At 35.7% G+C, this 17,755-nt stretch overlaps 2 protein-coding genes across 2 annotated transcripts; both read left to right on the forward strand.

Annotated features, from left to right (window-relative positions):
* The first annotated feature begins 132 nt into the window (after positions 1-132).
* LOC111329301 (syntaxin-6) lies at positions 133-7,182 on the forward strand. The gene is made up of 6 exons (XM_088756862.1): positions 133-339; positions 2,871-3,198; positions 3,930-4,040; positions 4,497-4,603; positions 4,950-5,044; positions 6,116-7,182. Exons 1-6 carry the CDS (start codon positions 305-307, stop codon positions 6,190-6,192), a joined length of 753 nt encoding a protein of 250 aa, XP_088612988.1. The 5' UTR covers positions 133-304; the 3' UTR covers positions 6,193-7,182.
* A 3,389-nt stretch (positions 7,183-10,571) lies between these two features.
* Positions 10,572-16,892, forward strand: LOC111329294 (uncharacterized). The gene is made up of 2 exons (XM_022933937.2): positions 10,572-11,791; positions 14,780-16,892. Exons 1-2 carry the CDS (start codon positions 10,717-10,719, stop codon positions 15,631-15,633), a joined length of 1,929 nt encoding a protein of 642 aa, XP_022789672.1. The 5' UTR covers positions 10,572-10,716; the 3' UTR covers positions 15,634-16,892.
* Positions 16,893-17,755: the final 863 nt, after the last annotated feature.

Below are 17,755 nucleotides of genomic sequence, written 5' to 3' on the forward strand. Positions count from 1 at the left end.
GATATCTTGAGCCTGCGAAACATCGAGTTGGTCAGTAGAGTACTGAAATTTAGGTATGTGGTGTAAGAAGATGGGGTGTTGACCCTCGCCGGAAGTGAAGTTGACGTAAGCTTCTTGCTACCAGAAACACACTGTTATTGAACACGTGACTGATTAATGGCAGCGATTGTCAACTGTGAAGCTTTCAGCATCTTCGAGTATTCAACAGTATTTTAAGCTTGTATATCGGCCTTTCCCAGCGTATATTACCTTTACCCCTTACCTAAACGACATTTTAATGTTTTAAAGCCGTTTTGGTCAAGAAATGTCTCTGGAGGATCCGTTTTTCGTCGTCAAAGAGTAAGTATATTCCCCATGTCGTTGTTTTCTTTTTTGTGGAATTCTGCGTTTCTGTTTACTTTGAAAAGGAGAAATGTCGTACGATAGGAATTGAGCTAATATAAAAGCTGTCTCTTTTTTGTGATCTAAATTCCTGTACAAAACATAATCTTTTCAGTAGTGTTTGGGTTGCAGATTGCTGAGTTCATTTCTTTCAATTCTAATATACCGTATATGTAAGCATAAAAATTATTTACGCTGAAACGCTAATTTTTTTTTTTTGCTTGATCCTGTAACTGTTTTTCTAAGAGCCCAGGGTATATCTTTCGAGACTTAAACTCATCGAGAAATATTTCAGTGATTGATTTTATATCAAGGAATACTCAGAGATAGCTACGAAGGAAGTATTCTTTTACTTTCTTGTTTTATAGTACAACCGGATGCGTTTATTCTAATTTCGTGATGGCTGTTCTTGCCAACAACATCGATTTATTTACGTTTTTGTAAACAATACGTCACTGTGCTATTTTCAGTGTTTTATTGATAGCGCTACCAAGAAACATCTACTTCTAGAGTTTCTTCTGGTTTTAAGTAATTTAAAGCAATTTGAAATGAAGTAAGCAATGAAGACTGCTAAAAATAAGCTACCCAACTCACCCCCATAAAGATCCCTTAAAGAGATGATGAGCAACAAAAACGTGTGTTAATAGTCTCAGAGACGGTTTGATTCCTGAACAAAATAGGAAGATTGAGAATGCAGCTCCTTCTCCCCTGATCTCTCTCTCTATAGATATTGTGTAATTAAGACACCCAATGAGTTATTTTTCAGGGTAGAGTCACTCCATATGTTTTTCAGGTAATTTAGATTGGTGAAAGATGAGATACATGATGAGAAAGACAGTAAAGAGTGAATAGTGGGATGTCAGAGGGTGATGGGAGGGCAGAGAGTTGGGGTCACAATGATAAAATATTTCTTCTCTTCCCCTCTTTTTTACATCCAACCAGTATCAACCTCAAGTCCACATTTTCTTAAATGCTTTTCATATATCCTTGAATTGTTTCTGCAAGTTATTTCAGAGCTATGTTGAAGGAAGATTAACTTTTCACTCTCAAGATATCTAGTAATTCTTCTTGCTGCTCATGTTACTTCTGAGAATTTGGTTTGGATAATAGTACCCCTAAGTTAATAGTTTGTTATTCTCATCACCTATGTACTTGAGAAATTACTTCTCAATCAATCCTGGGAGTGAAAAGGTTAATAGCATACCCAAATATTCTTTATTTTAGGAATCTGAGAGAGGGCTGTCTAGGATAGGACGTAAAGCCGGAGGTCCCGTCTCCTGCATCTGTCAGTTAATTTGGTTAGGCAGGGGATGTTAAAAAACTCACTTCACGAGATTACTTTGAGGTGGTCTGGCCCATTTATTAGGAATTGGCAGGAGGGGGCATCTGTAAAATTTCTTCTTTATTAATTGTAAACTGCCACTGGCAGTCTGGAAAAAGTCCCCCGCATAGTGTTATAAGTGCATTAGAACATTGCATGGAAATGCGCTATAGAAATTGATATTTATATGAGAACGATCCTTCGCAGTAAAGCACTATTTGAGCAATAGTGAAAATCAGACCTGAAAAAAATTTCAGGCCTGTACGGGATTCGAACCACTGACCTCTGCGATACTAGTGCAGCGCTCTACCAATTGAGCTAACAAGCCAACTGGGAGCAGGCCATTGGTAGAGCCATTGGCAGGCCATTGGTAGGCCATTGGTAGAGCGCTGCACTAGTATCGCAGAGGTCAGTGGTTCGAATCCCATACAGGCCTGAAATTTTTTTCAGGTCTGATTTTCACTATTGCTCAAATAGTGCTTTACTGCAAAGGATCATTCTCATATACGTCTCATAACCGCAGTTCACACATATGTTTTCATATGTTTGTTGTTGTTTGATTTATCATCCACGGGTTTATATCGAATTAATTTGATGGCCTGCTCCCAGTTGGCTTGTTAGCTCAATTGGTAGAGTGCTGCACTAGTATCGCAGAGGTCAGTGGTTCGAATCCCGTACAGGCCTGAAATTTTTTTCAGGTCTGATTTTCACTATTGCTCAAATAGTGCTTTACTGCAAAGGATCGTTCTCATATACGTCTCATAACCGCAGTTCACACATATGTTTTCATATGTTTGTTGTTGTTAGAAATTGATATTATTATTATTATTATTATTATTATTATTATTTACCAGGTTTTGTAGGAGTGGAGTCTTGAAAAACTTTAAAAGTTGCCCAAAAATGCAACTCAGTGGTCTAAATCACTTGGTTTTGCTAAAACAAATGTCCAAATTAGGATGGCTAAAACATCTGGTGGAGTATTTAGCGGTCACTCGACCAAATGAATACCTACACATCATGCTGAGTTTAGACTTTTATTCCTCAACCTCGACAAAACAAATGTTTATAAAAGCAATTTCAAATTACCATCTAAATCAATATTGATTATTCATTTACTAATATTTAAATAAATAAATAAATACAAATACCTTTATATAAATTTTTTCAGGGAAGTGCAAAAGGCAGTGAACAATGTGCAGTCTCTATACAAGAGATGGCAAGCGTTATTGGACAATCCCCACACAGTAGGGAAAGATGAATATAATTGGACAGCTAATGAACTGCGCAACAATGTACGAAGTATTGAATGGGATTTAGAAGATCTGGATGAAACAGTTGGTATTGTGGAAGCAAACCCAAGAAAATTTAACATTGATGTTACAGAAGTTGATCAAAGAAAACAATTTATAAAACAAACTAGAGACAATGTGAATCTCATTAAAGAGCACATGAACAGCCCTTCAGCTAAAGCAAAGGTGGAGAATTCATCAAGAGAGGTGAGGTGCCAGCTACCCTCTGTTGCTGATAATGGTATAATTATTATTTCACGACTCGGGCAGTCAGAGGGCCAATAACTAAAATCAACCAATCAAAATGCTCTATTGCCAGTCAGTATTCTCTCAGTATTGGACTGGGCACTGTCCCGAATGGTCCCGAATGATACTGCACTTGTGTCCCTTTGAACCTCAGTCGTATAATAAATCTCATATTAACCAAGCTTGCTCGGGACCGTACTAGAAGAATATCGGCCCTCGGTCTTTTTGTACGGACCTCGCTGTGCTCGGTCCGTACTGTCAAGACCTCGGGCCGATATTCTCCCAGTACAGCCCTCGCGCTTGGTTAATAAGATATATATATTAATTTTCCTCTTCTGTTTACATTGTTTTGATTTTCTTTGATTACTATGATCCCTTAGCAATTAGCAAAAAAATAAAATGGTAGCTTAATAGCTTGCTTGTCAAACTTTTGCAGCGCCTCATCCACAGAATGAGATTGTGTTACCTTTATTAAGTCTCAATAAAAAGTCCTGAAAATCACCCTGTGGCTTACGCATGTCACTTAATTGGTGGAGATGTTCTTAAATTTTTATTAGATAGTGGAAAGATGTTTGGTACACAAAAGTTGTTTTACAAATTTGTTTGAGGCACAATTTTAATGTCTTGTTATGACTGCTTTGAAGGTGTTTTTCATTTATTATTTGTTGATATTGTTCTTGTGTTTTTGCTAGGCATTGTTGGGAAGAAGAAATGATAAACCAAAAGACAGGTACTCAAGGTTAGATCAAGAAATTGAGAACTCAAATCAAGCTTTTATTATGGACCAACAGCAACAACAGGAGGTAATAGAGAGTGCACAATATTATTAATGGAGTTTGTTTTGATCATGACAATGTAATCTTATTGCAATTGCTGTAAGGGTCAAATGAATGTTTGAGAGCTTCTGTGAAAGGCTACACTGTACAGATAAGATACAATTGAAAATTAATGATTTATCTAATGGACAGGTACATCTAGGTTAGAATTATCCTGAGATGGCTTGTCTGTGACAGTGAATGACATTTTGGGATCACTAGAGGAAGTTTGTAGAAAGATGGGTCATTATTACTTCTGGGTTCAATCTACTAATTAATTTCAATAAGTAATGAGTTCAAAGCAATAGGTACTTCATTCTTTTCATTTCAATTAAGTGAATGATTGGAGCTCAAGATGGGAAAGTATCTGATAATTGATTCCATTGAGTTTATTTACTAAGTTAAATATTAAGTAAATATTTTATTTTTTTCATTTTCATGAAGTTAATGATAAGAGCTCAAGATGAGCAGCTTGACATGGTTGGGCACAGTGTTGGAGTTTTAAAAAACATGGGAAAGAAGATTGGTGATGAAATTGAAGATCAAAATTTGTAAGTTTTGTCCTATTAACTTCTTAGTTTTGAGCAACTTTTAAAAGCAAACAATCTGGTGTTACCTTGATTTTACCTCACTTTAACTGCATGATTGTTCTGGATAACTTTTGTCACCCTCCAAACCAATCAATAGCGAAGCAAAAACCAATCGGCTCTTGGTGGTTGGCATTTCCTGCGGCAGTCTGCTTAATTATAGCTTGAGCTCTGATTGGCACCTTGTTTGTAACTGATCTAGTAATTGGCTCAGAGTTTTTGTGTCGAAAAAATTTTTTGCATATTCTGAAATAATCGTTTTTAATCTTATCTTACATCCCCAATGTCTAATGCTGTTTCTCTTTTTTAGGCTCTTAGATGATTTTGGACACGAATTAGAAATGACAGACTCCAAACTACAACAAACTGTTCTTAAAGTGGAAAAAGTTTTAAGATTATCAGATGGTAAGCAACATTCACCAACTTGTTAAAATGGCATTTGTCATTTGGAGTAGTAAAGCAGGTCATATATTTTTTGCTATCAAAAGCAAAAATGACCACAATCCCATCTTCATGTCATGTAATTTCCTACTCCTTTCTATAATTGCACCACCCTCAACATACTGGCAGCGACTGTGTCACTGGCATTCACTTTATTTCCTCCACACATTAAAAGTTGTTAGTGTCCCATGGGATCATTTGGACTATTGTCTGAACAACAGAGAACAGCTCACCCCTTTAGATGTTTGACAGAAAATTCCAACCAACAACATCCTAATGGTTCCTTTGTGTGTACCGAATTTGGACTTGATTTAAAACTCTCTGATGCCAGCTTAAATAGCTTGAAAATTTTTACCACAATCCTCGACTGTGAATGTTCAACCAAGGGACCATGAGAGGGGATAGAGTCAATTTTTTTATTTTACTGGTTCCACATGCACTGGAACAATCCATGACAAAATTTGTCAACCCATGACCTTCATGCAGACACTTTTAAGAAAGTTTGAATAAGTTTTAAGATGACTTGAATTACCCTTTTTACCCATTTAATATTGTAACATTGTGGAAAGCAATGGGTAGCATTGTTCAGGGGGAGATTGGATATCAGACTAGTACTCTGTGTTAGATTAATGTAATCTCAATGATAGTGTTTTCACAATTTTTTCCTTAATTGATTCATTGACTATTCAGAGTATTTTTGCCCCTTGTGGAAAGAATGTTATTCTAATTTTGTGGCTGGAAAATGTGTAGCCTGCATGCCCTGCATGTGATGAACAGGAAGAGGGGAAAAGGAAAGATCATTGAGATCTGGGATTTTTGTGTTGTTCTGGTGGACTCAACAAGAAAATGTTGTGTCCTTGCAGGCATTCCCTTAGGGATTTTTACAGTCACACTCAACCTTCAAATTTGAGCCCCCATAAAAGTGTGAATGCTGACCATGTAGACTACAATACTTCCAGTTTTCCTTATCACATAGAGTCAGGTCATTTTGGTGATTTCTTAGCCTTTACTTTTTGTATGATTGTTTGGTTGCAGATAAGAGGCAAACCTGTGTACTGGTAGCTCTAATTGTGATTATGATAGTGGTGATCATTTTATTTGTTGCGTTATAAGGACTGTGACAAAGATGCAGGAAAAAATGTAGAATTTGGACTTTTAGTTTTCTGGAGTTTATAGGAGAAAGGCTGTAACATGCTTAAGGGCTGGCATACAGCAGTATGTTACATTTGTTTTTTGATGTGTATCCTGTTGTTTTAGTTTGTTCTTTGTTAAATTTTATCTTTCTTTGTTTCTGTATGTGCTCAAGTATAATAGTGAGCACAAAAAGATGGAAATATGTACATTACTTATTTATCAGAATGATGTATGAGTTATATATTAAATATTGAATAGATATTTTTTATCATTTTGCATAATCTTTGGCAATGATTGGTTTTTCACTGTTTCAAACTCTTACACTCACTTTCTTGCAGTGTTCTAGTGTTATTCTGACATGTTATTGGAACCCAGAATCCTGAAAAGCGATATCACCCAGAGGGTCTCTGTAATGACAATTTTTCTTTAGTTTTCAGACAAAACTGTGAAATAATTGTTTACTATGATGGAATAAAATCAAAGGTGGAGTAAATGAACTAATTATAAGTAAAGATGGTGGAGGAGGGGAGGAGGCGATAAACAGAAATTGAATTGATGAAATCAAGCTGTCAAGGACACTTTGGGAATTCAGTGGTGCTCCTAAAACTTGTCAATTTGAGAAGAAATGTGTCAGAAAGAGATCTCAAAAAATTGCATACGCATTATTTTTTCCCTTACAAAATTATTTTAGGGCTGGTAGGGTGAGATAAAATCTCTTGCCTCTTTTGTAACAAGGTATCTCCAATTGAACGGAATTATCAAAATTATGGCTATACAACACTAAAATAAAGTTATCGTCTGTTACACTAAAAAGACAAGGATGAATTTAGACAGTTAACCTTCTATTCTCTTTCTTTAGTAAAAGTGCTTGAAAATGAAGGTTAAAATAAGTATATGACCAAGGAAATAATAAGGTGTTTGATTTGTATTTTTTCCCCTTTATGTAATAAAACAATTATGTATTTATCTTTTTGATTTCTTGATCTCTGCGAGTCTTATACTTAGGCTGTTATTGATCACCTGAGATGAAACTTTTTTTTAAGGTAGCTTCAGGGTGGAGTTTAAAAATAGTTTAACGACTTGCTTGCAAGAAAATATGAACTTCTGATTCTATTTTAAAGGTTCAAAACGAGTTTGTTATTTTTGAGCACCAAACTCTTGATGGGTTAATACTACCGTCAATTTTATTCGTTTCTTTGAAAATGGCGTTGAACAGATGTCCAGTTATTGTCTCACAAGTTGTAAGGCACCACATCCTCTCAGAGCACCCTTTTATTTGGCTAAGTGTGCCTGTGATTCAGAAACAAGTTTGGTGATACTCGATTTTTATTATAAAATTGGAGTCAATCAAGATTCACCTAATTATCTTCAAAGTGTCAGACAAATCTTAAGAGCTGGTTCAGAGCCACCCCAGATAAAGAAAAAAATTAACTGCCTTTGAACATCCAGTAAACATTTTTCTTGAAACTATACAGGAGGATGAATTTTGAAAAGCGGATGGCAATTCAGTTGTGAAAATTGGGGTTCACTGAACTTGTACTTCAGTTAAAGGCGTACAAAGCGAGATATCACGGTATTTTTTTAGGTGAAGTACTGTTGTTATTAATAGCAACATTTTGCGTTGAGGAAAAGACCTTTTAAAAGTTGATTTATGATGACTGGTGCCAACATCGGAGCATCAAATAAAGAGTTGTGGTTGTATCAATCCATTAATGAATAGTTGGTGCAAAAAAATGGAAATCCTTCTGACCTTTATTTAAATGTGAGTGCTAAAGGATGGGTCAAATTGCTAACTCACTCATAAAGACGCCCTTATTCCGTATCTAATAAGTTATGAATCGCAAATTTTTAGTGTAAGTCACTATTTGCGTAGAACGCTTTGCCGCGTGAGCTCATGCAATCTCGAGCACGTTCACGTGTGTTAACTTTAGAAAATAAGCAGATTCCTCGATCGAGATAGAAGTAGTACAGTTGATCGAAAACAGTTTGTTTTGCTCTTACACCGTAGCGAGGAATGATGATGCCTTTTAAGATAGGTAATTACGAACAGAAATAGTACCTTGTTTCATTAACCACCAATTCCTTTTTCCACTTTTTAATTTACCTTAGTTCCGCCAATCTGCGCGAACATCATTTGGCTGTGTTAAAAGTTTTAGGCTATTAAACTTGTACGGGGCTTTGTAAACCCTGTTTTGTGTTGTGGGCTATACGCATTGGACTACAGATTTAGAAGATCGATTTTTAAAATTTAACATAAGTTGTGGTTTTTTCATTTGAGAAAGCATTTTTTTCGCGTCGTATATTGATATGTTTGTCACTTTGAGTGGCAGAGAACAGTTGAATTACTCCCTATACATCATATTTTTTTTATTTTAAGCCGCCGATTTTTGATGACAAACTGTTTTTTCGCTAGCAGCAAGAGTTTGAGTTTGCGTGCGAGTAAGTATGTGTTTTTTTGGTTACTTAATTAATTAACATCTTTCGGTGTCTTATTCTGACCTTTTCCTCGCATTTACGTTTCAGGAATGTGTTTTCCTTTTAACTCCTGAAAAAGAAAAAGGAAAAAAAAAGAAAAGAAACGATTAGTCAAACTGACTGAGGGTCGAATAATTTTTCCTTCTCTGGTAGCATATGAGTCTCTTCTTCTCACGCATTCGTTTTTTTCTTCGCGTTTTATTTTGGTTTGTCTTTTGTTAGCTGTTACACTGTAATCACGGAGAGAATATGGTGTGCTTTAAATAAAATAAATTTGTGTTAACTCCGACTAGCCGGGGAAAACGAGTTTTAAAATGTAGTTGGAGTGAGCAGATATTTTTGATGTTCCTGACGTGCACTTTTATGGAGCAAATCATCTTAAAAGATAACCGGTAATGGAGGGAGTGGATCCACTTGTAATTTCCACCTATTGTGAGCAGTCGATTGTATAAATCTCACATTCGTTAATGTTTGATACTTTCTCGTCGAATTCTTTCCCTTTCTAGTGCAACCATAAGGAAGGAAAAAGTGAAACGTGACGGTAAAAATTTTTGATACATAAAATTTCTGCGAGGAAATGAAATTAACGTCACGGGCGTAAACATGTGAATAGCACACACAAAAGGAACGTGACGGGAAAGATTTCATGCCGACCATATGTTTTGTTGTGTAGGCGGTATTGGAACAGAGCACAACAGAGTGAACATTCAAAACAATCCGGGTTTCATTGATGTTTGTGCTAAGAACGGTATTGAACAATTCAGTTGATATCGCGTTGGATTTCGCTGAGAGAATGCACTTAGTGGAGTTTGTTCCGCTGAGCTTGATTACTAACGTGAGTGCGATGTCCTGTGTGGGTTGTAAATGGTCTTCCTGGCCAGAAAACGCAATAAAGAGGCGGAGAAAATTGTTCGATGTCGGCTCAAATCGATGTTTGTCAGAAGTCTCTTCATATAATTGTTGTAGGAAAGAGAAGGCGAGATGATAAAAACAAGGACTTAAAGCAAGTCCGGTTCCTCCTCATAGCCTATTCAAAGCAATTCTGAAATACATTCTAAATCAGCGCATTCAGTCACTTATAATGATGTGTTTTCTTTCAGAACACGTAAATGAATTAGCTCTGAGTTTTCCTCACGCAAAATCGCGAGAGTTTTTTTTACAGCATTCATACTTTATCAATTCATTTTGCATTCCATCTAAAAAACACACCTTCGAGTTGCAAGTTAAGAAAAAAAAGTAGAAGAATCGAATTCAGCTGTATTCTTTCGATCGACGAGTAAAGATATTAAATCATTATCAGCAATAGATTAAGTGTGAATGGCAACAAGATGTCTAAAAGCTCAGAGAAAATCTTACTTCTGGTCTCCGCCTTCAAGCCCCTACGTGGACACGAACTAAATGCCCGCGGACTTTTCAAGCTAATTTATCTATGCTAAAGTCGATTCCTACCAAGAAAAAAATAAAAAATAAAAAATGAAAAACGCGATTAGAAATAAATAGCAAAAATGCTCCTCTGAAAACCCAATATCTTCGGTGTATTTTTCAAATTTCCTCCAATTCCTCGCTTGATGTTTTAGTAAAAGAATCATGAGTCGTATCTTTCTAGAAAATACCTTATGTAACAAGTACACCACGAAGGGACATTTATCAAAATATTATTGCATTTTTTTTTTATGTTTTTTGGATCGTTCGTGGGCTATTAAAATGACACAGCCTTAAAGAGTAGAGAATCTACGATTAATCTTTTTATTATGACGATCGACTAGTTGACCGAGTTGAGGGTATGTATGTAAATCACTTATTCCAAAAATAGATCGGAAGTAAAGTGTGATTGGTTTGTTTTGAATAAGTACTCTTTTATTGCTGAAAATGACGTCAAATGCATTCTTAGAAGATTCTTACAACGAATTTTTTGTCTCAAATATCACTCGTTGCTACCCGGTTGATCACTAGATATCAGACACAGGTCAGACCGTAAAGGTTTATATGAAGAGTACTGGTGCTGATCACGATATTCACACTTGAAAATGGGAGATATGGAAGCCAAAGAACACATACACAAATCTCTCGAGGAAGTTGTCCAGTCTACTTCTTGTCAGCTAAACAGAAAGCGATTTTCAGGAGCCCAGAGTTTTGATGTACCATCCAGCCATTATGTGACTAAGAACCCTAACCTTTACTCGACAGAGAAGAGAAGCCCTAGTTTCCCTTTAATGCACAGCCACTCAAACGGATTGTCAAAGAGTATGGTTGATTTGCCGTCGCGAAATCTGAACGGTTTACGAAAAAGCGTCATGTTCGAAGAAGATCTTTTTGCTCACAAAGAGATGTTGCAACGGGCTCGAAATCGCTTCAAGGAACTAGAACTAAAGTACCCTGAAATTTTCAAGAACTCTTCTGGAACCTATTCGTTTTCTTCATCTTGTTCAAATCAGCCTGATGGAAGCTTTGATCGCTCTCAGTCGCTCGACCCGAAATCAGTAGAGCATCAAGAAATACAAACAACGAAATCAGATAAATTACAAGTGCTTCGAAGTGGAACAAACGATCAGAGTTCTAATGTTGTTGCCACTACATCAAGAAGGAGACCTCCTCCTCTTTCGGTAGCTATGAAACTGCATAATCTCGAGGATAGTTGTGATAGTGCGTTCGACGATATCGACCGCGAGTCGGTACTTTCAAAAACGTCCCATGAACCGACGCCGACTTCATTTAGCAAAACTCACTTTCTTTACCCAGGAGAGAGTGTGGAATCAGACAAGGACAGTGGAATATCAACAGATCGTCCATGTACTCCAAATTCAAGGTCTTCCAGGCCTGCGAGATGGGAAGATCCACAAGTAAGTGGCACACTCTCTTATCCGTCTACGCGACCGAATTCAATGAGTTTGACAACCTTGCCGTTGTCAAGTTCCCTGGAGTTTGCTAGCTTCGACTCTGAGAGTCAGACGAGTCGAAGTGTAGATCGACGAGGTATTCTTAAATCTGTGGCCTACAGAAATCAGGAAATTAAGACGGAAAGCTTGGATATCGCACCAAGTTCAAGCAATTCTTCTTTTAACTGTCAACGGAGTGTATCTTTGACAGGAGGTCTAAGAAGAGGTAAGGTCCAACACGGCACTATGATTTCTAGACGCAATCTTTGCACCTCTTTTCCTTTCAAATCATTCTGTGCGTGTGTTTATTTATTTCTATAGTGTTGATTAAGGGATTTTGATTTTTTTTTTCAGTAAGCCCTTTTCGTTTCCTTGTTGCACGATCAATGAGATTAATTTTTGAATATTTCATAAGTCACAGCAAGCGAATTATTGCTACCTTTGAAGCATGAAATGTATGCAAGTTGCTGAATCTGTTAGGATATTGATTTGCGTTTTAGTAATTTTTGTTTCACGATATCTGAGGAAGAATAAAAGTGGTCTCCCTCTTTTTTTCTTTAACTAGTTCTGAGATGCGAAAAGTTGATTGGTATAGCACAGGATGAAACTGATTCGAAACTTGCCGATACCAGACCTATTTTCGTTTGGAGTGCTATTTTAAAATTTTGTTTTGCGAGGCGTTAAAAGAAACATAAATTTAAATGTTATTTGTAGTTGAGTTTTCACCTGGGGGTGTCCTTAAGTCAGGAAGTAGCGGTAGTAGAAATTTCTTCTTTAATTTAATGACATCGAAATTTACCCACTTTTCTGGCGAATCCAAGGTCGTTTGGTGTTATCAAAGGTCACATTTTCTCGGCCTGATGTTGTTTCAGAGCGCCAGATGTATGGTGCAATTTTTATTTTAGTTGTGGTGTTGGTGAATAATGCACTTCATTTCAGAAATAATTTGTCGGCCATTTTTCTTTTCCTAGAGCCATTTCCGAATGCTCGTTTCCGTCGAATGACGCAAAAACTATACATAATATGTTTTCGATTAAGATCTTCGTCTAAAAATAGTCGTCAAATCTAGAAATAAGTAAACGCATTTGATTGGATTGGTTGGATTTAGTTGTTGGTGATTAAAGAATACCCTAAGAAATATCATTTTGCAACATATTTTATTAGTTAAAATTTGTGTTCGCTTTCGTGTCTAGCCAAATGGAGCAATACTTTCATGCAAGGAGAAATTTTCCTTTATAGCTGACCTATCTATTATCTTACATTTGTTCAGTGTATGGTCAAAAGATTGATCACAATTGATTGCTACTGAAAAAAGTTTCGATTTATTGCCGAGGTAAGAGTGCACTGCCCTCGTATTTGTTCGATAATGGTAACATTAAAACGATTGGAGATAATTTGTTGCTGTGGGTAGCGCATTTGTTTACACTTTGTTGGCTTTTTAACAGGTGACGTTGAAAGTAGACTGCTCGCGAAGGTTCTGTCGCAAATTTCACTAATAACCTGGGGATGAGTGATATTTTCTTCATTATCATTCACTTAACCAATGAATTATTTTCACAATGTGAATGTGTGACAAAGAATCGTTCTGCATTAGAAACCCACACAGCCAACTTCTTGAATTAATGCCAGCGCGATATCTTTACTTGCAATTTTTTTGGGAAGATAATTTAGTCGAAGCTCGAACAATAACTTGTAAATATGTATGATCTTTTTTTAATTATAGATTAATTTTTTGCTTCTTGTATCTACATGCAATAAGTAGATGTAATGAAAATACATTTACTCAGCCAAATATTTTTGCCCTTATACTCTGACAATTTGTAAAACTGCTCAGTTCGATTCATTTAAATTTTCAATCATGAAAAAAACTATATTTTATTTGAAAATGATTTTGAAGCAAGCTTTAGAGTAATTTTCCATACATATTCCTTGCTTGGAAAATCAATGTTATGTTTTTTAAATAATTATAATTTCCTTTTAACCTTTAAAGAATTTTTTTTTTTGTTTTCTCTATGTGTTGATTTTGGAGATTAAAGACTTTCTGTATTTTGCTAGTCAACTTAAACATGAAATGTACCATTTTTGGTAATGGCATTGTTTCATTGTTAAATTGTTTTGTAATGGCAGTTGTGAAATAATGCAATAAAATTACTTTGTTGAAAGTATTGAAAGGTTGGAGGAAACACAACTTCAAGCCTGTGGAAGTAGGTACTGCACAATAAAATTTCTCTGTTGAAAATATTGGAAAACCAGACTTCAAACCTTAAGAATGAGAAGAAATTAACATAATATGTATTATTGTTCATTTGATTAATTTCTGTGTCTATTCTTGGATGTTTATCCACACAAGCACTGTATCACAAGATTACAGAGATTAAATCTTATGTAAATTAAACAATTTTCTATTAAAAAAAAAAAGCAATCCTGGAGGAGTGTCAGGAGTTGCCATAAAATCAAAAATTTGTCAGAGAGAAATGAGATTTTGGTTTTATGCCTACCTAATTATAAATGTTTAGTGATACGGCTTGTTCTTAACAATAGATTCAGAAATAATATTTCAATTTAAAAAAAAACCTAGCTGTTTACGTAAGGAAGGTATTCTCACGTTTTATCTTCCATCATGTTATCAAGTTCTGCTTGTTCTTTCAATGTGCCTAATATTTCCTTCATGATCAATTTTTTTCTCGGGTTACATTCATACAACCCAATTTACAACATTAAGCTGTATATAAATAAACGTAATACTTTTTGGCAGATAAGCTCTGAATATATTGAGGAAAAAAGTGTCGCGGTGCTTTATGTTTTTAAAAAATTTTGATTGGCCAGTTTTTAGATGGACCCTTTTTCTGATGTCTACTTTGTGTCAAGAGCATATGAGCTTTACAAATGAGTTTGATGAATTTTTTTCCATTTGAAACAGTAAAATGTAGTGTAGTTCTTAAGTTAGTTATAAACCACAAAGTACTCTATATCTCTTTCACTCTTGAGACTTGATAGAGAGAGAGAGTGTTCTTTTATTGACGAGAATGCAATTTATGTTGCTGCCGCTGGTGGAAATAAATTTGGATGACATCAATATCATATCCCCTTGTTGGTAATTTTGTCAAATCTCATCAATTGTCCACATGATAGTGTAATGAAATTATAAGGAGAATTTGTGTTCTGATCACAGAATGCCTTTCCTAATCTGGTTTTGTTGTTGCATTTTTAACAGGTTCAAGCATATATCGCAGGAGCATCTTTTTGCAAAGTCGCAGTTTCAGTGGAAGCCAAGATGAGACAGATTCAGATGCTGAGACAGTTTGCAGTGTTCAAAGCGAGTATATTTTGCGGCCCCACATGTCAGCTCGTGAAAGATATTTCAGCACATATCAGCTTAATACAATTTCTGAGGGTGAACCTAGAGACTTGATAAGGACCCAGAAATGGAGAAGCATGCCTGAGCTTGGTAGAAGCCATAGTCTTGGAAGTGTGTCATTCTATGGAGACTCTTTACCTGCTGGTTTTGATGAAACTAGAAAGAAAAAAAAGAAGCGCAAATTTGGTCGTCGATCTGGTCTCTATGTTGTAAATGATGTGCCAGTGAGTGAAAAACCAAGATTGTCTATTGACAAAGGCAAGAGCAAAACAAAAAGTTCATTAATATTCCGCAAGAACAAGTCCAAGAAAGAAGCCTTGCATGTTAATGAGTTAACAAAGAAATGGTTTGACTCTACAACTGCTGTGAGTCGGCCAACAGGGGGCCAGAGTTTGGGAAGAATCATAGCTATGCGGGAAGATCTTGGGAGCGCTTATGTCTTAGAACTACAAAGGAGTCCTGGTGGATTGTTTGGGTTTTTCATTCAGAAGGGTTATCAACAATACAAGAAAGGAGTGTTTGTTAGTCGAATAATGGACTGTGCCTCTTCAAAGTTTATGGCTGGTCTGTTAAACCCTGGAGATGAGATCCTTGACATCAATGGAGAAAGTACTGCAAGCAAGACTATGTCAGAAGTACACAATATTCTAGCAAATTCTGACAAACTTGTTCTGACTGTTTTGCCATTTCTTGGTCGTAAGGATTGGTAACCCCCTGGCAGTGTCCTTAGGAAAATTATATACTGAGATTTTTTTACCTGTATAACTTATTGTCAGTTTGTTTTAATGACATTTTGTTGGCAAAAGACCAAATTGAACTAGTCTGGTTATTGTATGGCTTTCATAGTTGTAAATTATTTATCAGTAAGTGTGGCAGCATACCAAGGTTATTGTATAGATTTTCAGTGTGGGTGACTTCAGTCAAAAATTCATCATCATCACCAGTCTTCTTTGTGCTTTGTTGCGCATAAGGCCTTCGGTCAAAAATTAAAAAGGTGGAAAATTCAAATTGGGCAATAACAAGTTCGCATCAATATTAGTTTTAAGATTTTGATATTGTGTAAATTTAATTTAATTAGGAAAATTTTGAAAAATTGGAATGAACTTGATTGTGTTTCAAGTAAAGGGTATCTAATGAGAACTATCTCACAGTTAATGCAAATTTATAAATTTTTCATAACTTTTTAAAAAATGGTCATTTACATTCCTAACCATACAGATTTTCTCCTTCTTCAGTTACACTCATTCTTATGATATCACAGTAATGCTTCTCAGTTGCAGAGATCTTGTTATTTTACTGGACTCTGGATTGAAAGGATTGGGTTTCTCATTGTAATCTTTGTGCCTCACCAAGGAGTAAATATAGGTACCTTCTGTGAAGGGCACAAAAATCTCTGAGAAACCAGACAGCCTGTCAGAGAAGGCTCTTTAGCTGACTTTTCCGTTGTGTTTTCCTTTCTTAATAAAGTAATGTTGTAGAGTTTTCCTTAATTTATGTTGCAAAAAAACAATTAAATATATCACAAATTGGTACTGTTAAACTCCATAGAGGACTAATTGCTTTCATTGTAAATAATTATTTTTGCAACATAAATTAATTAATTTATTATAGTTGTCAGCTGTTAATTGTAATTGAAATTTTGAACAGCAAGTAATATTGCTGTTATTTTTTAAGAAATACGTTGTATTTAACGTATGTATTCTGGTGAAAAGAGTGAATAGGATTACTGTCACTCTTTACTTTGTGACAAGCACAATATGTGGTTGTATAGAATTAAAAGAATTTAAGGTCATTTCTACTTCTTGGTCCAGTAATGTCAATTTTAATGTATAGGTGGCGATTTGCCAAAGTATTTTTTTATGTCCATTATTTTTGTTGTGGTTCAAAAAGTATTGTATGATGTTCAGTAACACCTGTAAATTATTGTAACAGGTACTTATTGACTGTAAATAAAATGTTGGTAGTTGAAGTTGTTTCAATGAATGTTATGTTAGGTATCAATTTTATTTCAATGCTCCAACAGAGACTCACATGAACCTGAACTAAAGTTTGATCAATAACTGACTCTCCGGTTGTGGATTTGTTCACTCAAGGAATGGGGCCATCAGAGTTCTATGATCTTTAATTTTAGGTTTTGTTTTTTCACTTGGCAATGCACAACCTTCACTGGCACCCAGTTAAGTTGATTTAACAGACTAACAGCAACACCTCATAGACTCTAAATACACCCTAACAATAGTATGCATTGTTGCCATATAGTTTTCTGTACTTTTCCTGAGGTACTGACAAGGAAAATTTGTCTAACGAGCAAGAGCATCTTTGATTGATGATCATTTCCTTTATTCTCATGACCTTGTGTTTGATCCACATATATAATTTATTATAAGGGGAAATTAGATGTTACTCCAAGGGATCAAGGGGTTCATGAATGCTATTCATATGCTGCGAGATTGTACATAGTCAGAGACTTTCACTACTGAAACAGGTAGATTGTTTTTCCGCAGACGTGTGTAACAGTTGCTGTTGGCAACAAAGGTGATCGTTTTTAGTCACGTGACTTAGCACAAGAGGCAAACACACATGATAACATTCCTTTGCATTTCTTTGCCTGAGCTTTTGCTTTCAGTCGTTTATCTGCTTTCGTTTAGTAATACAACATAATCCAGCTAAAAGTGTTCTATAATATTTCTTTTCACCTAAAATCGAATTGATTATCACAGATCTTGGGCAATTGTCTATGCTTTTACCACGGATGAAAGACCTTCCTTGTTTGTTTTGGAAAAGCCCACCATCATTTTAATCTCGGCAATACGAAGGAATGTGATCATGTGT

Source organism: Stylophora pistillata, chromosome 4, assembly GCF_964205215.1.
Source record: "Stylophora pistillata chromosome 4, jaStyPist1.2, whole genome shotgun sequence".
NCBI lineage: Eukaryota > Metazoa > Cnidaria > Anthozoa > Scleractinia > Pocilloporidae > Stylophora > Stylophora pistillata.